At 65.1% G+C, this 21,090-nt stretch overlaps 3 protein-coding genes across 4 annotated transcripts; 2 read left to right on the top strand and 1 right to left on the bottom strand.

The window, feature by feature from the left end:
* Positions 1-691: 691 nt before the first annotated feature.
* On the top strand, positions 692-2,591 carry SMIM3 (small integral membrane protein 3). The gene is made up of 2 exons (XM_084295040.1): positions 692-727; positions 1,664-2,591. Exon 2 carries the CDS (start codon positions 1,812-1,814, stop codon positions 1,980-1,982), a length of 171 nt encoding a protein of 56 aa, XP_084151166.1. The 5' UTR covers positions 692-727; positions 1,664-1,811; the 3' UTR covers positions 1,983-2,591.
* A 4,589-nt stretch (positions 2,592-7,180) lies between these two features.
* Positions 7,181-9,309, top strand: GPX3 (glutathione peroxidase 3). The gene is made up of 5 exons (XM_084295307.1): positions 7,181-7,386; positions 8,019-8,172; positions 8,287-8,404; positions 8,491-8,590; positions 8,688-9,309. The coding sequence occupies exons 1-5, from the start codon at positions 7,300-7,302 to the stop codon at positions 8,892-8,894; spliced, it is 666 nt and encodes a 221-aa protein (XP_084151433.1). The 5' UTR covers positions 7,181-7,299; the 3' UTR covers positions 8,895-9,309.
* A 145-nt stretch (positions 9,310-9,454) lies between these two features.
* On the bottom strand, positions 9,455-20,051 carry TNIP1 (TNFAIP3 interacting protein 1). Of its 2 annotated transcripts, none has more exons than XM_084295305.1 (18): positions 19,882-20,051; positions 16,426-16,596; positions 15,860-15,982; positions 15,497-15,576; positions 15,323-15,391; positions 14,032-14,223; positions 13,698-13,792; positions 13,538-13,619; positions 13,256-13,348; positions 13,084-13,149; positions 12,808-12,939; positions 12,605-12,733; positions 12,170-12,292; positions 11,872-11,997; positions 11,387-11,467; positions 11,081-11,275; positions 10,839-10,929; positions 9,455-10,454 (listed from the first exon to the last, which is right to left on the bottom strand). In XM_084295305.1, exons 2-18 carry the CDS (start codon positions 16,556-16,558, stop codon positions 10,429-10,431), a joined length of 1,836 nt encoding a protein of 611 aa, XP_084151431.1. In that variant the 5' UTR covers positions 16,559-16,596; positions 19,882-20,051; the 3' UTR covers positions 9,455-10,428. The 2 variants fall into 2 exon arrangements, with proteins under 2 accessions (XP_084151431.1, XP_084151432.1); XM_084295306.1 differs by having other exon boundaries at positions 13,256-13,345.
* Positions 20,052-21,090: the final 1,039 nt, after the last annotated feature.

Below are 21,090 nucleotides of genomic sequence, written 5' to 3'. Positions count from 1 at the left end.
CTCTGCGTGCAGCTCCGGAGGGAAGCCGCGAGGCTTCCTCTGCGTGCTGATAACCCCCGGCAGCGTCATCTGACGGCAGCAGCCAGCCCCGGGCCAGGCTCCGTGCCCTCCTGCCCCACTGCCGAGCGCTCTCGTGGGCCTCTCCTGCTGCTGGTACTGTGTCTGGCCCCACAACTGTCCCCACGTCTGTCCTTGTGTCTAGCCTTGTGTTTGTCCCCACACCTGTCCCCATACCTGTCCCTACGTTTGTCCCCATATCTGTCCTTGTGTCTGTCCCTCTGTCTAGCCTTGTGTTTGTCCCCATATCTGTCCCCGTGTGTCTCCCCATACCTGTCCCCACATCTGTCCCTGTGTCTGTCCTTGTGTCTGTCCCTATATCTGTCCCTCTGTCTATCCTTGTGTCTTTCCCCTTATCTGTCCCCGTGTCTCTCCCCATACCTGTCCCCGTGTCTGTCCCCGTCTCTGTCCCCCTATCCATCCCCACCCCCCCATGCCCGTTCCCGACCCCAGCCCCTCGTTTCCCCCCCGGTGTCCCGGTTTCCCCCGGCCCCCCCCGGTCTCCCCGTGCTCCCCCTTCCCCTCCTCTCCTCGCAGCCCTGCCCTCCCTCGCCCGGCCCCATCCCTTCCCCTTCCCTTCCCCTCCCCGCCCCGTCCCTCCCCCTGCAGCCTCCCCGGGACCGGGTTTTGGGATCGGGGCAGGACGGGACGCGATCGCTCCCCGCCGCCGGTGAGGGTCGGGCACCGGGGGGGGGCTTCGGGGATCGGCCCCACGGGGTCTCGGGGCTGCCCGGGGCTGCTGGCCCCAGTCCCAAAACGCGTGGCCCCCGGGGCACCCCCGGCACGGAGGGGGAGGGTCCGGGGGGTTTCTCTCTGTCTGTGGAGGGGGGAAGCACCCCGAGGGGGGAAGCACCCCAAGGGGGTCGGGGTGGGATGGGATGGGATGGGATGGGATGGGATGGGATGGTGCTGGGGATGGGATGGTGCTGGGATGGGATGGATGGGGTTGGGATGGGTGCTGGGACTGGGATGGGTGCTGGGATGGTGCTGGGATGGGGTGGATGGGGCTGAGATGGATGGTACTGGGATAGGATGGATGGGTGCTGGGGCTGGGATGGGTATTGGGATGGGTGCTGGGGCTGAGACGGATGGGTGCTGGCATGGGATGGATGGGGTCTGGGGCTTGGATGGGTGCTGGGGAGGGTGCTGGGGCTGGGCTGGGTGATGATGGTACTGGGATGGGTGCTGGTGGTGGTACTGGTGGTGCTGGTGGGTGCTGGGGCTGTGATGGCCGGGTGCTGGTGCTGGGAGCACAGCCCCACGTGTGCTTTGCACCCCGAGACCACCCCGATGCCCTCTGTGCCCTTATTCCATTAACGAGCCCTGCTAATTAAGCCACGGGCTGTGTGACTCAGCGGGGAGCTGCGGGAGGGGCCAGGAGGTGTGGGGGTGCCATGCTGGGGGGGTTGGGACCTGTTGGGGTGCCCGAAGCAGCCGCTGCCCCCCGGGAACCTGCACTCCCCCCCCAGAGCCCGGGCACCCCGCTGCGGGGCTGGGGCAGTGCCTGGGGGGAGCGGTGGGACGCCGCCTGCCTTCATCAGCTCCTCTAATTACAGCAGCAATTAGCAGGGAACTTTTTTTTCTTTTCTTTTTGGCTTTCATCCAGCCGCATCGGAGCGCGCCATAAATCCTCCCTCAGCCTTCCCAGAGGAGCTTTGGCCGAGGCTTTGCGCTCTCCGAGGAGCCCAGGCTGGAGGCGATCTCCCCGGGGTGCTGAGCGCCCTGCGGCTCGGGGAGCCCCCCCTTCTTGCAGGATGGACCTCCCGGACCCCACCGCCCTCCCCAAGCACATCCTGGACATCTGGGTCATCGTCCTGATCATCCTGGCCACCGTCCTCGTCATGACGGCCCTGGTGCTCTGCCCGGCCACCGCCGTCATCATCTATCGGGTGCGGACTCACCCCACGCGCAACAGCATCGTGTGAGCCCGGGCTGGGCACGAGGAGATGGGGCAGGAGCCGGGCTGAAGGCACCGAGCCCCCCGGGAGCAGCAGGGAGGCGGTGGCCCCGGAGCTGGGGGGCTGTGGGGACGGGGAGGTGACGGCTGGATGGACGCAGCTTGGTCCCACGGTGCCGAGCGCGCCTTTGCTGGTGACCCCGGCCCCTCGCAGCTGTGTTATTTCCCCATCGGGACCCTCCCTGGCATCAGCAGCTGGGCAGCAACGGCCCTAAATGCCCGGCAAAGCTGCTCCATCCTGGGAGTCCCAGCTCTGGGGGTGCTTGGAAAAGAAGCGTGGAAGCAGGAGGAGGGATGCGGCTTCTGGTTGCGCATCCAGAAACTCTGCTAAAGAGTCGGTGAAGGAGCCCGTCCCTGCTGCAGGGCAGAGCAGCAGCTGGCAGCAGCTTTTCCACGTCCCAGCTATCGGCTGAAACCGCAGGAGAACTCCGTGGGGCGCTTGGGTCCTGCGCATCTCGCGGGGTTGAGGAGCGTGGGCAGCCTGTGCACGTGTGCCCCTCGCCTGCCCCGCTCCCTGGGGCACAGGCAGCAAAGGGGGCTCGTGCCCAGGCACTGAGAAGGGCTGAAAATCTCTTGGACTGCCAGAAAATAAACAGGACTTCGCTCTGCACGTGCGTCCTGCAGCTCCATGCAGGCTGCGCTTGGTGTCGGGGCGCACCGCGGGGCCCCCTGCCTCCTGCAGCACGAATCCTCAGCAGGGGCTGCCGGTGCCCGGGGGCTTCCTGGCGGTGCTGAGCACATTGTGGGGCTGTGGCCACGTTTCTCAGGCGTGGGCGAGCTGCGTCACTGCCCCCGCAGCCACCCCGGCTCGCCCGGAGCCCTGCACGTGGCAGGAGCCCCGCGGCACCCGGCGTCCCGGTGACTCAACGCCAGAGGGGCCGTGAGCAACGGGGTGAATCAGGCTGGGATGTGGGAAAGGCGGCGGTGGGAAGCGGGTTAAACCCTGTTCGCACCGCTGAGGAGTCGGCCCCTTGGGTGCTGAAGGCTGGAAATGGGGCTGGGGGGGGGGGAAGGAGCCCGGTGTGGGGATGGGGACCCTGGGGAGCGAGGACGGCCACCCTGGAGCTGTGGGATGTGGCTGTGCCGGGTAGGGGCACCCCCGTATTCCTCACCCAGCCTGGAAATGCGTTTTTACTCAGCTCTCCCCTCCGGAGCCGCAGCCCTGGAGGTTCCACCCGGAGTTATTTGTCCTCCACCCGGCTCTGTCTGTCCTTTGTTCCTCCCTTCGCCCTCCCTCGCTGGCACACGCGGTGCCGGCAGCTGGAGGCGATTACACCGGGTCTGAGCAGCCCCTGCTCTGCTCCCCCCCTTGCTCCCCGTCCCCCCCGGGCTGCCGGCAGCCTCGGCAGCCCCCAGGGAAATCCGCAGCGGCGGTGGCACCGATGCAGCTTCCAGGAATCGGCGCCGCGAGAGGAAGAGGCAAAACCACGCGCCAGGCTGTGGGCGGCGAGGGAAGCCTGGCCGGGGGCGAAACGCTGCCGAGGAAAAGCCTGAGCTGCTCCCCCAGCCCTTCCCGGGGCCGTTTCCAGCTCCCCGAACCTCGTTTTCTCCTGGGGTGTGTGCGTGAGGTCGCCTTTTGTGGTGGGAGTTTTCTGGGAAGCACGGCAGAGGTTTCCAGGAAAGGCAGTGAAAAGGAGGCTTTGTTAGGGGCAAGGAGGCAAGAAGCCACTCGGAACAAAACAAGAGGCAACGGAGGGGAGGGCGAGGGGGAGCCGAGACATTTTTAAGGCATGACAAGTGGGGGGATTGGACTGGGGCTGCTGCACGCTTGGAAATTCCTCCTCCCGAGAGCCAGCAAGAGAAGCAAATCCTCGCGGGGCCCTCGCTTGGAGCAGCGCCCGAGGTGTTGGGCAGCCTTTGCCTGGCGTTTTGCAGGAGAAAAAAGCCTCCTGCTGCCCAAAGGGAGCCGGGGGCTCGCGATGTGTGCGCCCGGGGGGGGGGGGGGGTCAGGGCAGGTGCTGGAGCGTGCCGGGGGGAGGCTGCCGGCCCCAGGGACGCGGAGGCTGCTTGCGGCGAGGCGCTGACGCAGGATGTTATTTTTCAGCTCGCTTCCGAGCGGTGACGAGAGCTGCCAGGAGCACAGCGGCAGCCGCATCGCCTGCACGGCTCCTGCGTAACGCTGCCCAGCCGCGCCGAGGAGGTGGGGGCTCCTCGGGAGGGTCGCGGGGGGCTCCGGCAGCAGCCCCCCTGTGCTAGCTCCAGCTTCTGAGCCTGTCCCTGCAGGTCCCAGGGAAGGGGATGGGGTTTGTGCAGCCCTAAGAGGTTTGGTCATGTATTTCCAGAGGAGAGCAGGAGCCGACCCCAAACATCTTGCCCAGGGGGGTAGAGGTGGTGTTGCCTGCAGCAGCTGCTGGCACAGGGCCCACACCAAAGCCCTAAAGGGAGGCTCACGGGCTCCCAAACCGCCCTCTGAGCTCCTGGCTGCAGCGGAACAACCAGCAGAGTCCTCGCACCCCGTGGGCTCCTCATTTCTCCACTTTGGGAAAGAACAAATCCCAGCCGGGGGCATGGCCGGGGGCTCCTCTGGCCGGAGGGAGATGGGGAGCACCCAGCGGCCACCCTCATCCCCTCCCCTGCCTGGCCGGGCCTCTCTCCCATCAGAGCTTGTTTTGCTTTTCCCTCCCGTTGCACACCTAGAACAAAAGTTCAGAGGTTGCCCTGGGCCTGACGCTGTGCCAGTGCCACGCGCCGGCTCCCAGGCTGTGGCCAGGGCGCACGGGGGGACCCCTGGTGCTGTGGAGAAGGGACAAGCACCGCCAGGGGACACGGGTTTGGATGTGATCGGCTGAAAAGCACCTGGTGCTGTGCTGCGCACCCGAGCGATGAGGGGCAGGATGCTGCTGGCCCCCGGGGAGGCGGTGACGGGGGCTGGAAGTGCCGCTGGCCCCCAGCCTCAGCCCCCTGCCAAACAGCTGCAGCAGGCGGGGGCTGGCTCCAGCCCGGCTCCGGAGGAAAAACATCCGAGGAGGGAGGTTCACGCGTGGTCAGCCCCTTATTTTAGTTTGGTTTCGGAAAAAAAAAAAAGGAGTTCAGGAGCGGGTCAGCCCTCCCGTGCGCGTGGAGGCGATCGGGGATGTGTGGGGAGCCGCGGCTGTGTGCAGCCCTCCTCCCGGCCCCAAATCCCTGGGAATGACAGAAAGCTACCAAAGCCACACAGGGGCAATTAGGGCATGGAACAGGAGTGGGAGGCTCTTCCCGTGATGGGAAATAGAGGGGAGCCCCGAGCAGCTCCGTGTGCCCAGGGTGTGCAGCCCCGCCGGCTGCGGGACGTGAGCGACGTGCCGGCCCCGAGCTGCAGCCCCTCCATCCCAAACACCCCCCGAGCCCAGGAGGTGGGAGGGGAGGGTCGAGCCTGCTTGCTCTGGCTCTTGCAACCTCTCTGGTTTTGGCAAGGAGCCGCCTCACACCGCCCACGGCCACGTCTGCGAGGGGTGAGCGGCGCATCCCGAGCACCCCCTGCCACAGGAGCACGGCGTTCGGGGCTCTGAGCTCCCCATGTGGGGGCTGAGCGTTGTGGAGGATTTCATCTCCCACCCTGCAGCCCGCTGCCCGAGCCAGGAATCTCCAGCCGGGGGTGGAGAGGTCAAAAAGGCACTTTTATTTTTTGCTGTTGTTTGTGTGGAGTTGAAGGACCGCCCCGCAGCGCTCCGGGACAGGCTCTAGGGAAGGGCTACGCCACTGATCCTTGGGGAAATGCCACCCAAATGACAGAGGGACCCGCAGCGACTGCCCCACGGCCCGGCTGTGGGGTCCCCTCCACCCAGAGGCACCGCTCCCTAGTGCAGGGAGGAGACCCTGCCCTGGCTGTCCCCACCACGGGCATGCCCCGTCCCTTCTGTCCCTAGAAAAGACCGGAGGTTCAGTGCTCTGCAGCCCCATTTCCCCGATTTATTGAGCAATCCCAGCTGCTTCCCATCAGCAGCGTGTCCCTGCCTGCAGCATTTCCCCTTGCTGGCCCCGAGCAGCCCCCAGGGCCGCTCACCCCAGCACGGTGAGCGTCCCCGCTGCTCCCTCCTGCACCAGCATCAGCCCCTAAACCCCAAACCGCTGCCTGTGGGTGCCAAATGCAGCCCCCCAGGGTGCCCCTTCCCACATCCCAGCTCCTCTGTGCACCCACCCCCTGCCCAGCTCTGTGGGTTTGCAGCCAGCCTGTCCCAGCACGTCCCGTTCCTGCCCTCCCCGTGGGACGGGGATCACTCCCAGCCTCCCCCAAAGCTGTGGCCTCGCTGCCCTTCCCGGGAGGCTGCTCTGACAGCGAGGTCCTTGACAAAGCCTTGGCAGGGCTGGCCCTGCTTTCTAGCAAAGACAAACTCCCACGCCGGTGCTGGCAGCGGGGTGTTTGGGGTCCCCCGGGGCTCCCCCACTGCCACCCTTTGCCCCGGGCCGGTCACCCCCTGACCGCAGCCTCCCCCCAGCTCCTCTCCGGCTGGTCGATCTTCCCATTAAATTATTTTAAAGGGCTTAAGGGAATTTACACCTCACCACGGATATTTCCTTGGAGCCGGCCCAGGATAAATGTTTGCATTCCCTGGTTAGGCAAGCAAGGCCCTGGAAATTCCTGTCCCTGTGGACAATGAGGGCTAAGGGACCGCCGTGCCCTGCCCCCGGCCGCTGAGCACAGCATCGCTCGGGGGGCAAAGCCCCCCCAAACCCGGGGTGGCTTTGGGGAAGAAGAGGAAAGCCCCATTTGCTCTGGCTGCAGGCGTGAAGCTCGATGGATGCCTCTGCACCCCTGAGCAGCACGGCCACGGGGGGAGAGGGCACTGGAGCTGAGGGGGGACCCCACAGACCCCTGCCCAGGCTCCCGAGGGATGCTGACGGAGGGATGTGATGGGGTTGGTGGTGCTCAGCTCCCAACTCCCAGGCCAGTGACCCCAGACCCCATCCCCAGCCCGGTGACCCACTGGCGTGGTGCCCCCCACCCAACACCCCCTCCCTTTCCACCCCGCAGCGCGTTGCCCCCACAAAACCCAAACCCCACGCCCCACAAATACCACCTTGGCCCCGCCACCTCCCCCATACCCAAAAAAATAAACCCCAAACTCCTTAAAAAATCGCCCCCCCCGAGGGCGGGGGCGCTTTGCGCAGCGGCCGCCCCAGGGCGCACACGGTTAACGCGCGGCCCCGTCCCTCCCGGCGGCGATTGGCTCCGCGGGGCGGCCCCGCCGCTATTTCCCCGTCGCCACCGGGCTGGGAACGGGCAGAAGGCGACGAGGCTGAGCCCCTCCGTGCCGTTTTATCGGGGGGTGCCCGCCACCGCCCCCCCCCCGCAGCCGCCCCCAGCCATGGGGAGCTGGTGCCGGGGAGCTTGGATTTTGTCCCTCGTCTTGGCCGGGTTCGTCCAGCCGGGGCAGAGCCAGGAGAGGGAGAAGGTATGGGGTGGGGGGCGGCCCCCCCGGCACGGGGGACCGCGGGGATGGTGGTGTGGGGTCGCGGGAAGCAGCGGGGGGGAAGCCTCGTGTGCGCCCGGGGTGCGGAGCGGAGCAGGATCCGGCCGCACGGAGGCTGAGCCCCCCCCGGCAGAGCCCCCCCTCCCCGTGACTCTGCGTCCTGCCAGCTCCCAAAATAGCCCCCGGGTGCCACTTTGGGTGCCCTGGGATCGCGAGGTGCCCCCCCCCGGGTTAACCCCTGCTGCTCCACCCTCGCACTTCTCCTTGGGGACCCCATCCTGCCCCGCTCCGCCCGGTGCCCAGTGCCCGGTGCCAGCCCTTTTTGGGGCTGTTTTCCTGCGGGCGCTGGCAGGCTGGGGCTGCTGGCTGGCCTCTCGCCTCGCTGAGAGATCCCGGCTGGAAAAAAAAAAACCATCCCTGCCGAGCCCTGACCCCGCTGCGTGAGCGTGCACCTCTTTGCACACGCGTGTGTGCGTAAAGCTGCCCGGCTCACCGCCGCCACCTGGGCGCACCGCAGCCAGGGGTGGCAGGAGAGGTGAGGGTGACAGCCACCGGCCCCGTCCCGTGGGTTCGGGTGGCTCTGGGACACCCCCACCCCGCTCCCCGTCCCGCAGGTGAAATGCTATGACTCGGTGCGGGGCACCATCTACGACTACGGGGCCCTGACCATCGACGGGGACGAGTACATCCCCTTCAGGAAGTACGCGGGGAAGATGGTGCTCTTCGTCAACGTGGCCACCTACTGAGGGCTCACCCTGCAGTACCTGGGTAAGGAGGGGACAGCTCGGGGCCTTGGGGACCTGGGGAAGGGGGGACGCTGCCCCCCCAGCAGCAGGATCCTGGCTCCCGGCCCCATTAACCCAGCCCTGTCTCTGCGCGCAGAACTGAATGCACTACAAAATGAGCTGGGGCCCTACGGGCTCGTGGTCCTGGGCTTCCCCTCCAACCAATTCGGGAAGCAGGAGCCTGGCCAGAACTCTGAGATCCTCCCGGCGCTGAAGTGAGTACCGTGGGGGTTGCTGAGGAGGTTTTTGGGAGCCCCCCCTGCGGGTGAGGTGTGGGTCACCCCCTGCTGTCCCCCTGCAGGTACGTCCGGCCAGGAGGCGGCTTCGTCCCCAACTTCCAGCTCTTCCAGAAAGGGGATGTGAACGGGGCCAAGGAGCAGAAGGTCTACAGCTTCCTGAAGGTGGGTGCCGTGCCAAAGGGGGGGGCCAGCACCCAGCGTGCTTTCTTTTTGGGGAGGGGGACACACGAGGCACTGACCTGTCACCCCAACCTTGCAGAATTCCTGCCCACCGGTGGCGGAGGAGTTCGGGAACCCCAAGAACCTCTTCTGGGAGCCCCTGCGGAACCACGACATCAAGTGGAACTTCGAGAAGTTCCTGGTGGGCCCCGACGGCGTGCCCGTCATGCGCTGGTACCACCGCGCCAACATCGCCACCGTGAAGAACGACATCATCGCCTACATGCGGCAGCAGCGGGGGCAGTAGGGCCGGGGAGGAGGGGGTCACCCCAAAATGTCCTCTCCCCCCCGAAGACCCAACCCCACGCTGCATCCCCGTCCCTCTCCCCGAGGACCAGTCCCCACCGCCTCCTTCCCACCTCCACCCCTGCTGGTGACCCCCCCCCAAGCCAGCAGCTCGGCCACCAGCTCACCCCAAAGCTCAGCGGGTGCTGGGGTCGCCCCCCCGGGGGCAGAAGTCCGCATCTCCATGAAGGCCTGGCCCTAAAGCCCTTGCTGTGGGGTGGGCCGGGCCTGATCCTGCCCGGGCGCGGAGCAGCTCTTCAGTGCATTCAGGCTGCCCGCGGTGCTGCGCAGGGACGCGCTCCTCTCCCAGCCCGGGGGGCCGGACCCCGTGTTCCCCCCCCCTTAGAAATGCCAAATAAAGGCTCTGCAAACGCGCAGCCCTGCTTCTGCGACAGGGGTGGGGGGCACCGAGGTGGGGACAGAGAGGGGACACAGGCGTCACCTACCTCGGCTCTGGGGCAGGGGACAAGCCGAGGATAGGGGACAGCATTTCCAGGCAGGGATGACAACTGCAGCCACCCCCGGCTGGAAAACCTCCCGGTGTTTATTCTGGCTTACAGCAATCACGGATTTATCAGCCTGGCTCCAGAGCCCCTGGCCGTGCCAGGCTGGGGCCAGGGCAGAGCGAGGGGAGCACTGATCAGGTTTCAGTCCAGAGCAAAGAAGGGAAAAACCACGGGCAAAAACAGGCAGGAGGAGCGCTGCTGCGAGCTGTAAGCAGCACCCAGGTCCTGGAGCAAAGCATGCCCCGGCTGCACGGCTCCTGCTGGCTCGCGCGTGACAGTGACGCTTGCAGGCTGGGTTTTATTTTTTCCCCCTCCAGACTTGTTTTCCTGGAGCGAGCTCGAGTTGGAGCAGCTGGCCCCGGCCGCAGAGCCGCAGGGAGCGGGGGGACGCAGGGGACAGGGGGCTGAGCAGGCAGAGCAGGCTCTCAGATAAATAAATACGGGGTTGCTTGTGCAGCGATTCGGTTCCTGTTTTGCTCTGGCCACGTGGCTACATGGGAACAAATCTGGAAAAACAGTCTAGACAACTCCCACCTCGAGCATTTACACCGAGGCTCTTCCGGAGAAAGCTTTTCTTTCAGGAAGAAAACAAAAGAGATTCAGCTTAGCTTCGGTCCTTAAATAAATACGACGACACCAACCACCCTCGGCCCGGCTGTTCGCCTGCGGGTGCGGGCTCTCCCAGCGCCGGGAGGGGACCCGCTGGGGGAGATGCTCCTCATGGGGAGGAGGCGAAGCTCCTGGACCATGGGAAGCCCCTGGGCAGCGCCAGCTCCTCTTCCCGAAGATGTGGCCCCGCTCGCCCAGCCGGGCACACGGCCATGCCACCCGCGGGCCCTCCGGCGGCGCCGCGCTCTCCTCGCGGGGCTCTCCGGCTCCGCGCAGGGCGAAGGGCCGGAGGAAGGTCCTAGCTCTATGTACACGGGCACACACACACATCCTACTTCCTTCTGCTGCTAGCCTGTGGCACGGCGACGGCGCTCCTGGGCGTTACGGCAATCCGGGGCCTGCCTGTTCTGAGACAGGAGAGACACCAGCACGGCCTCAGCACCGCTCCTCGGCCACCGCGTCTCGCTCTGGGACGAGGGGCAGGAGTGCAGGGCCCCAGCCCACAGCCGTTCCCACCCAGTGCCATAAACCCCAGGGATGCTCGGGGTGCAGCGCCCGCAGACATTTCCAGCACTGCTACCAGCCCCTCGTGGCTGGGGGGCTTTAGGGAAGGGGATGAGCAGGGGGACAGAGCGGGGACTGACCCCACAGCCAGGCTGGGTGCTGCACACGGCAGCTTCGCTGCCCATCTCCTCAAATCAGTGGGGGCTGAGGGGAAAGCACTGCCTGGAAACCCATCCCATGCCTCCCCAGCAGGTGTGCTGGCCCTGGGGCTGCAGAAGGAGCCTTACCCAAATCCTTGGGGACCGGTTTCACCCCAGGCACGGCCGGGGCGTTCTGGCTCCGGGACATGGCGCAGGGCGGGCGCCAGGGGTATTCTGGCTGCAAGAGCAGATGGAAACAGAACCGGTGAGTGACCAGGCACATACAGCACGAGGCTGCACTCCACGCAGCCCAAAAAACCCCAAACCCCGAACCTGCTCGCCCAGGGGACTTTGTACTCCCCGTTGTGCCACCGCGGGTAGGTGCTCACCGGGGGGAAATGGTGGAAGTTCTGTCCCGGCGCGTGCTCGCCCGGCATTGCCGGCGGGTATCGGATCTGCTGCCACTCGTCGAAGCCGTGGTAGACGGGGTGAGGCACGGGGGGGCTGTACTGGTACTGGTACATGGGGCAGGCGGGGCCCAGCGGCCCCGGCAGCGGCTCGGGGTGCAGCCGCTCTCCAGAAGCCTGCGAGGAGCCGGGGGAGATGCTGAGAGCCCGAGGGCAGCCCACCCACACCAAGCACCGTCCTCCAGCCCCGCCTGCCCGAGGCTAGAAGGGGTTCTTCCCTCGTCCCACCTGTTTGTGCTGCTTCAGCATCTTCTTCAGCTTCTCCTTCTCCTCCTTCTCCCTCTGGCAGTCGTCCTTGGAGGCCCGCAGCTGGGGGTAAGGGGACAGCTTAGTGCAGAGCCCACCTGGATGCTTGGTGCCCCACAGGACTGCCTGCACCAGTCTCCCCAGACCAGACCTCCAGGAGAAGAGCAGGAGGGAGATACTTGGGAGGAGACAGCCCCAGAGCCCTCCCCATGGGCACAACCACGTCAGGCTCACTGTGGATAGCTGCTGACACCTTTCAGAGACACCTTCCTGCGCCAGGCTCAACGGGTGCATTGTGTCACCTATCCAGGCAAACTTCAGCCTGCCCAATCCAGCTCTGGCAAGGACAAGTGGCAGCAGAACCACCTCTCTGCCCCCTTCATCCCTCCTCAGCTCCTGCTCTGAGGTGGGCACAGTGACCTCCGTGCTGACGGGGACTTGCCCCCGCAGGACCCGGCGCTGCTCACCTGGTTGTTGGAGACCACCAGCTGCTTCTGCAGCTTCTCCAGCTGCTGCTTCAGCTCCTCCTTCTCCTCGTTCATCCTCTCCCTGTCGCTCCGCTCCCGCTGGAAGTCCTCCTCAAAAATCTTCACCTGGTGGAAAGCAGGGCTGGGTGGGTGCCTGGCTCTCCCCAGGCAGGCACCGCTGCTGCGTTATCATTCCCTGAGCCCATCAGCTGCACCAAGCCCCTGGCACACGTGTCCAGCGAAGCACTGGAGGATGCTGAGCTCCCCAGCACCACCGTGCCCCTTGTTCCTGTCCTACCTGCTGCTTGAGCAGCTCGTTCTGGGTCAGCAGCTCCTGCTGTGGCACCTTCCCGGCCGGCTCCAGGGTGGCAGCAAAGATGGGCGGTGGGGAGGCTTGGACGTTCAGGGCCTCCTCTAGTGCCTAGTGAGGGAAAAGAGGGACACGGAGGGTGTCAGAGTGGGTGACATCTCTGGGGGACTGTGGGAAGGGGGTACAGCTGGGAAAGGGCGTGAAGGACCACAAATATCCCCACTCTAGGGAGCCCAGAGGGATGGGGTGGGAATCTCCTGATGCTGCCACCCCCAGGAAGAGGGTGAGCATGGGGCAGGGGGCTTCTTCCATGGCTCCTGGGCAAGGAGCTGGGCTGGAAGGGGCTGAACACGATCAGCTTTGGATGTGAGGGAGGAGAAGAGCACAGAAGCCATTTTGCAGGGGCCGTGCCCCGTCCCTCACCTTGTTCAGCCTCTGGATCTCCTTCTCCTGGTACTCCCTCTGCCTGGTGACCGGCGCCAGCTGCTCCTGCAGGAACCGCATCCTCTGCTGCAGGTCCCGCACCTCCATGGCCAGCCTGTCCTTCTCCGCCTGCAGGGTTTGGGGTCAGTCAGGGGAGGGGGACGGGGCCAGCAGCCTCCCAGCGCCCGACCCCGGAGACTCGCCTCCTCCGTTTCGATGCGGGATTTGGCCAGGAGCAGCTTGCGGTCGAAATCTCTCTGCTTCTGCTCCCGCTCTGCCTCCATCTCGGTCAGCGCCCGCCGGGCCTCGGCCAGCTCCTGGTGCACGTCTGTCATCTGCCAGCAGGGAACGGGGACATTGGGGCCACCTGGAGCTCAGCAAGGCACTGCCCCGAGCCCCTTCCCCATGCGGGGTCTCCTCCGAGCACCCTCTGTGCCCAGCAGAGGGATGAGCCCTGAGGACACAGCCCCAAGCCCTACCTTCTGCTCGTATTTCTGCTTCATGGCTCGGAAGTGCTGGTCCCACTGCTTGTTCACCTCCAGCAGCTGCGGGCAGAGAGCACCAGCTGAGCAGGGGCCCAGCACGCAACCCCACAGCCCAAACCCACCCCGATCCTCCGTGCTGCTGCCTCCCTCCCAGCCCCATCCTCACCTCCCTGCGCTGGTGCTCCAGGATCTTCACCTTCTTCTCCTTGGCCTCCAGGTCTCCTCTGCCCAGCGCCTTCTCCGCTCCTGCCCCGCTCTGCTGTGGGTGCACACGCGGGGTTTTTGCAAGCCGTTTTCCTTCCCACAGCCACCCCTTCCCTAAAGACCCTGAGAAGGTGCTCCAGTCACACTGGGAGAGAACCCAGATGAGGTGGGGGATATCTGTCCGGGTGTCTGCTGGCTCCCTGCTCCCTCCCCAGCCCCTCCGAGGACAACGCTGCCCCCGTACCTGCTGCTGCTCGGCAGCTTCCCTCTTGGCACTTTCCTGGTTGCTCAGCGTCACCATCCTCCGCAGCTCCTGGTTCTCACACCTGCAGGCGGAGACCCCCGGGTCAGCGGGGAGAAACCCCCCGGGGCGACCCCATCCTCTCCCTGCCGGCCACCCTCACCTGAGCTTCTCCAGGGCCTGGTTCCTCTGCTCCAGGTCCCTCTCCAGCTTGGTTCGCAGCTCCTTGTTCTCAGTGTGCAGCGTCTCACACAGCGTCTGCGGGGCGAACACCAGCAGCATGAGGACCCCCTGGCACCATTGCACACAAACACCCTTCTTTTACCAAAGCTGACGGCCCCAAGACCCTCCCTGGGTGTGCACCAAGCCCCTGGCACGAGACCCTCCTTCATTCCCAGCTGTAGGGGGGTGCCCACCTCACAGAGCTGCTACAAAACGGGTCTGGTTAAATAAAAAGGAAAAAAAAACAAAACCCCAAATGGGCAGGGTTGACTCACCTGCAGGAACGACGTCCTCTGCTCGTTCTTGTGCACCTTGGAGGCCAGGCGCTTGAGCTCGGAGGCCATGTAGCCCATGCGCACGAAGACCTGGTCCTTGCTGGCCTCCTGGGTGCAGCCGCTCAGCGTGCTCTCCAGCTGCTGCAGCTGGGGCAGCAGGTTGGCGTCCTCGGTGGGCAGCGGCTCCAGGTCCTGGGCAGGGAAGGGGATGAATTGGGGTCAGAGGGGTTCAGGGAGCAGCGCGGAGCCCCCCTGTTGGGCACTTCTGTCTCTGGTTGTGTCTCAGCCCTGCTCCTGGCTGCTTGCTCACACATCCCCTCCCTCTGATGGCATCTGTGCCTGCGGGCAGTGCTGCCCTTGCTGCGCCCCAAAGACACCTGCCCTAAACCTACAGGCTGTGCTCCTCTGACCCCACAGTTCTTCACCACCCACGAAGGAAGCGAGGAGCAGAGGGCAGCACTGCAAGCGTTCAGGCCGTGGCAACACCCAGGTTCCTGCCAAGGACAGAGGCACTGCAGCAGCCCTCAGCGCACTAATAAAATTGCGTTGGCTTCATAAAGGTTTGATGCCCAACCCCTGCAGCCCCGTGCGGTGTGCGGGACATTTATCAGAGGCTGGGGGAGCTCGGGTCAGGCACACCCTCAGGCGTCACGGCACACCCCTCCCTACGCACAAACCTTTAGGGTGTCCCTAAAGGGCTCGTCCTCCCTGCCCGAGGCTGCTGCACTCCTGCATGCCTGGGAGAGCTGTGGCAGCACCGGCACAACACGGCCCGGCCCTGGCTGCCTCCCAGCCGGGGACACGCTGGCACACCTTTGCCCGCAGCGCTCCCAGCCCTGCTGACTCACCGGCCGCCCTCGGGAACTCCCTGGGCATCCCCAGCGGCCCCTCCTGCCCCAGTGCCTTGTACCTGGGGTAACAGCCCCGAAACTGCCACGGGAGGGAGTGCAGCATGGCAGGGACCCCACCCACTTGGTCCTTTATCACCCCACGGGTGTGTGCCGGGTGTCCAACGAGCCCCCAGCCTGGCACAGGGTGTCCCCTAATATTTGTCCCCTTGGTGCTGCCATGGGGGCTGCGATGGCTGGAGTCAGGGCACCCCCAGCAGCTCACCAGGCCATCACGGCCCTTCCCATCCCTGCCACACCAGTGTCCCCAGATGGCAGGGGCACGGATACCTTTCCCCCAGCCCCCTGCACACGGTGGGACGGAGCGAGGTGTGGGGAGCACAGCCCCGGGGCTGTGCAGCTCCCCCTGCCCACAACCAGCCTGGTCCCAGCCCCACTCTCACCGCTCTCCCGCTGTCCTGGGGGAATCCCTGCGCTTCCACGGCCACGATCTCAAACTCCGACGAGGAGCCCTGCAACAGGAGGCAGCCAGGTCAGGTCTGACACGGAGCGGCAGCCCCCGGACGGAGCATCTCCCCGCCGTGCATCCCCCAGCAGCTCATGCTTTCAGCACTCACACTCGGAGATTTCCGCGCTTCTGCCTCCGGCTGGGCGCTGCCTGGGGCGGCCAGGGTGGAACTGGGCTTGGGGCCGGCGGCTGTGAGAGGGGAGAAGAGAGATCCGTGAGCGTTTTGGGATGCAGAGAGCAGGGACTGTGAGCTCAGGCATGGATGCAGCTTCCCCTTTTCTGTCCCGTCCCTGCTGCCATCTCCCAAATTCCCCCCAGTTCCCAGGAAAGGAGGCTGGGATGAAGCCAGGTTGTGTTGTTTAACACAGAGGTGAGTGCTCCTGCACTGACCCTCAGAAAAATCCCCTTCACATCCCCATCCCTGCCCCGAGCTGTCAGCCTAGCCCTGCTCGGCGAGCCTCCTGCCTCCTACCTCCGCTTCCCACCAGCTCCTCCAAGGCGGATGAGCCCATCAGCATTTGGTTGTCCTTCACGAGCTCCTCTGCCTTCTGCCGCAGCTTGGACGCCTCCACCTGGGACTCCTCCAGCAGCTCTCCTGGGGGGGCAGCAGTAGGACGCTCACCCGCTGCTCACCCCCCTTCCCCGGGGACCCGCGCTGCCGCAGCCCCGGCCATGAGCCCCAAGGGCTCACGAGGGAGGTGGAAATTTGGCTGCAGAAGCAGGACTCGAAAGCGGAAGCTGGGTCACGACACCGAAAGCAAAACCCGGGGTGGGGGAAGGCGGCTGAGGAGGAGAAAGGGGGGTGGCACCGCTGGGCTGGGGCGTTCCAGCACCGGCACGTCCCGGCTGTTGGAGCCCTGCATCCCGCTGCAAAGCGCCCCAGGAGCTCAGCAAAGGTCCCAGCCCCTCTGCAAGCTCTGGTGTTAAAGCCCTGGCTCTGGGCACCCTTTTTACACAGCCAGGGAAGGGGCGCAGGCTGCGAGGCTGGGGCTGCCCGGCAGCCAAACCTTGCCCACCAGCAGTTCCCGACAGAGTTACCGATGCACTTTATCCCCTGCATCTTCTCCTTCAGCCGGGCGTTCTCCTCCATCAGCCGCTCGAAAGCCGCGGATCCATTCTCCTCCGTGCCCCCGCCGGGGTCGTAGATGCGGTAGGGGCCTCTCCCTTCCATGCCTGCCAGTCAGCCGCCCACCTCCCGGCCGGGCATCCCTGCGGGGACGAGCACGGCGTCACCTCTCCGCACCCCACGGGTCCCTGGTCCCCACCACGGCGAGCACGGAGGGCACCAGGTGAAGGAATTTCGCCCTGATGGCTCCACTCATTCCGACCCCACGTGGGTGAACGTGCCGGGCTGAGTCACGGCCACGAGAGCCGTCACGAGAGTGGGCATCACCAGCGGTCCCCGGGGAGGTGGCAGCCACCCGCATCCCCCTGGGGACGGAGGCCCTGAGCTTTTGGGGCATCCCCACAGCCGGGAGGATTCTCCTTTTCATTCAGGAGGCTCTGGGAAGGATCTGGGGCCAGGCTTGTGTTTTCTTGCTGAATGCTTTTTCCTCCCGAGTGCGAAAGGGACGGAGTCTTAAACCAAAGTCACAATTTCCTCCTGCGCAGCAGGGCAAACAAACACTGCGCCGAACCAACACACCCAGCCTGCCAACATCCTACTGGAAAGCCCCTCAGACCAAGAGTTCTGCAAATATTTCTCACCAAAAACAGAGCGGAGAGGGAAAAAAGAGGAAAATAACAACAAACCACCAAATGCTTCCACTCTGCTCCCCAGCACTGCACACATTGCAAATGAAAATAACAGAGGGCACAGGGTGAGGAGCAGCCTGCGAGCTCCGTGGGCTGAGGCTCCAGCAGCCAGGACACGCCGTGCCCTCGGCTTTAGACAAAGAAACCAGGTCCCCACGGAACAGGTTCCTGAAACTGGGTGCCCAGAGGTGACCAGGTCAGTGCCGGGAGCACGGCACGAGGGAGGGGAACCCCTGCAGGCAGCGCACTGTTTGCTGGTGTGGGTGTCCCAGTTAAACTCCTTGCTTCGTGGGAGCAGGTTCCCACTCCCATGGGTGGTGAAGCTCCTGCTGATCACAGCCCCGCTTGCCAAAACAGTTCCCTGGTGCCTGTTTGTGCCAGTGCCAGGGGCGGCTCGGCACCCAGGAGGGCGATGGGGACACGGGGCAGACCCCACAGAGCTCCCCGAGTGCCCGTCCCAAAGCTTGGGAATGGGAAGGGCTCCAGGGGGGCTGTTTTGGAAGGGAAAGCCCAGCCCCGAAACCGTCTCGACCTCAGGCTCGTGCCCGTGCCAGGCGCAATCTGGGCCGATGACCCAGGCGGGCTGGCAAACCTGGGGACTTCCCGGCTGACAGCCGCCACCTGGCAGCACCCGCAGCAATTAACAGCCGCCTCCTCGGGAGGTAATTAAGCACAGCATCAGCAGGAGCCTGCCCTGGGAACGGCACCTCCTGGCCTCGGCGGAGGCACGGTTGCTCGCCGGCAGGTCTGTGCCGGGGGCCGCAGCACAGGGAGGATGGCGCAGCTCACACGGGGGGCTCGTCACCCCCAAAAGGGGGGCACACGGCAGCGGGGGGACGGCGGCTTCTCGGCTGCAGCCCCCGGCAGGCCGAGGGAGGGCTATTTCTGGAGGAGGAGAGCAGCTGGCAGGAAGCTGAGGAAGAAGCAGGGCAGTTTCTGTGCCGCCAGCTCCCGGGGCCAGCGGGCAGCTGAATTGGCACCGCAGTGGCACCGCGGTGACACCGCAGCCTTGTGAAACGTCCCCGTCCCCTGCCCAGGGATGCACACGGGTGAGGAGGGGGTCATGGAATGTGACAGCGGGACACACGGGGTGCTCAGGGAGGTGGCAGCACGTCCACCGCAGGGTGGACCACAACCAGACTGGATGAAACCAAAAAAAAGGCTCCAGGCTCTGCTAATTCCCAGTTCTTGTGGTTTTATCACTTCCCTCGGGGAGAGAAATCTGCAAATTATCCCCCCACGAGACAGAATTCAGCAGCGAGCAAGGCGCAGGCAGCACGGAGCATTGTGGCAGCACGAGCCTGGCTGGGGGGCACGGGGTCAAGGGGCAGCCCAATTTCTGCACAGAAGCCCTAGGACAGAGCTGTCACCCCGGGGACAGGCACACGGACCAGGTCACAGTTCCCAGGCCTGCTCTCAGAGTTCCCTTTTTCTCTAAAAGGGCTGGGAGTGCCGAAATGCGCGACTTGCAACAAAAACCTCCCATTTCACCAAAAACGGGGGAGGAGAGAGAACAACAGAGAGGCGTGCCGGCACTCCCCAGCCCCACGCCTGCCGGGTTTCGGGTGGGCTGGCTGGGTTTTTTCGTCTGATTAAAACCACTCGGGTCCTCCCGGTGACTCCTCGCCGGTCACGAGATGCTCCCGGAGGAGGGAGGCAGAAAACCCTTCGGTGGCAGCACTGGGAGAGGCTGCGAGACGCCGCGGTCACCGCCGGCAGCTCGGCGTTTGCTGCCCGTGGGCGGGTGCCGGGTGGAAGACGCGGGGCCGCCGGCCCTTTAGGTAGTAAATTTTCACGACAGCTCAGCAGGAGGAGAGAATGACAGAGCGAGTGGGCAGCGGAGACTCCCAGGAGGAGCTGAAAACAGCCTGGCATTTAAATAGCCGGGGAGCAGAGCCGTGGGATGCTGCGAGGTCCCCACCTGACACAGAACCTGTCCCCTCTGCCATGTCCCCGTGCTCGGGAGGGGGCACGAGGCTGGCGGAGCTCCCCCCGTGATGCAGAGCGGGGTTTTCCTCGCCCCGGCGCACCCTGTTCCTGGGAAGCCTCCTCCCCAGCAGGAATGCTTGTGAGGAAAGTAAACCCTGCACGCTTACAGCATCACCCCCCACGGCATGGCCACCCGTCCTCAGCATCCCTCAGAGCCCAGCTGCACGCCGTGGGGGTGTTTTTATCTGCATATTTTGCTGGAAAGCAGCAAAACGCCGCGGCCCCAAGCCTCTTATCCCCTCCAGCTCCACGGCCAGACATCCCTTGGGTTAAAAACCTCTGCTGCCGTGCTCAGGAGGGATGGCAGAGGACACAGCTGCTTGGCCGCACACCCTCTGCTTCTCTTATCGCCTGCTTGGCCGTGCCACGGTGCCTCGCCGGAGCCTCTGGAGTTTGCCCCCGGTGCTCCACGTCCTTCCTCACCGCCCGGGAGGTGGCAAATAAAAACCTGGCCTTGGGGCCAGGCAGCAGCACCCTGACAGCTCGGCCAAGGGGATGGAGGCGCTGCAGAGCCCTCCAGCCCACACCGAGCCCCCGGGGCCACACCGAGCCCTCGGTAGGGACCCCAAACGGCGACCCCAAGCCCGGTAGCAGCCCCCTGGACTCGGGGAAGGCCGGGCTATGGGACCCCAAGGGAGGGGAGGAGCGGGCCCCGTGCCCGGGGGGGGGGGGGGGGGCAGAGCCCTCGGGCCTAGCGGCCGGGAGGGCCCTACGGGGGGCAACGGCGGCACGGCCGCGGGGCGAGCCCACCTGCTGCCGGTTCTGGACCCGCTCCCGGTGCCGTTCCCGGTGCTGGATCCGGTCCCGGTGCCGGTTCTGGACCCGCTCCCAGCGCTGCTCCCGGCCCTGGTCCTGCTCCCGGTCCCGGTCCCGTCCCGGTGCCGGTCCCGGTCCCCTCAGCCCAGCCGGAAGCGGGGCGGAAGCGCTATCCCCGCCCCCCCGGGAATTTCCCAGCTTGACCGACAGGCGCCGCAGCCAATCGGAGCGGGCTACGAGCTATAAAAGGGGCGGGTTGTGGCGGTGCAGGGCAGTGCGCGCTGTAATGGCGGCCGGGGCGGTGCTGAGGGGGCGGGGGGCTGTGTGAACCCTCGCTCTTTTTTTTAAAATAAAATTATTATTATTATTTTCGTGAGGTGGGCAGTAGGCCCGCGGCTGTCGGTTTCCTCCCCCGGCTTACAGCCACACAAAATGGCCGGGCCCCTCCTGGTGGGAAGCCCCCTCTGAGCCCCCGCTGTGGTGGGTTGGGGTCCTGAGGGGGGAGAGCTGATGTGAGGGGAAAAAAAGGGGAAAAAAAAAAAGGGGGTTCTGTGGAAACCCTGGGCTGTCTGTTCAGAGCGTGTGCTGGAGGACCAACAGAGCTTTCCTCATAAGCAGCTGGGGCAGGGAGAATTCCCCGCTGGCTCTAATTACAGCTGGCTCTAATTACAGGGGAGCAATTACCACCTCCAGCTGCAGTGCCCGTGCCCAGCAATCCTCTCTCGGTGCCGGTGGTCGCGGCTTTGTGGGCTGCAGGAATGGGCCAGAGGAGCAGGAGCCGTGGGGAATGCCTTCAGGCTCCTGCGGGGCTCTGGAGCTCGCTCAGATGCTACCTGCCTGCCTCACCTGCCCCTATTTTACCACAAGGGTATTCAAAAATAAAAATAATAAAGTGGAGAAGCCCCATACTAAGCCTGTGCCCTCACATTGCTTCCTTTCTGTATACAGTTGTGCTCTCCGAGGTGGCCTTCGTGGGGCTTGTGCTGTTTCCAGCTGTCCCAGCCCTATTCTTTGCTCGCTTCCATTGTTCCTCGCTAATTTGAGGTCTTGGGCTGCTCTCTGGGTTATAAAGCTTTTTAAAACACAAATTCCTTTCCCTGCATGTTCTTCCATCTGAGCAGGATGTCGCCCTTGAAGCCCTGCTGGGGTTTGAGGCAGCTGGGCAGGTGCTGGCACCCCGAGGTGCTGGTCGGGGTGCTGGTG

This window comes from Netta rufina (assembly GCF_964035555.1).
Source record: "Netta rufina genome assembly, chromosome: 14".
Lineage (NCBI taxonomy): Eukaryota > Metazoa > Chordata > Aves > Anseriformes > Anatidae > Netta > Netta rufina.
The sequence above is the reverse complement of the archived record's forward strand: the minus strand, read 5'-3'. Positions and strand labels throughout refer to the sequence as shown.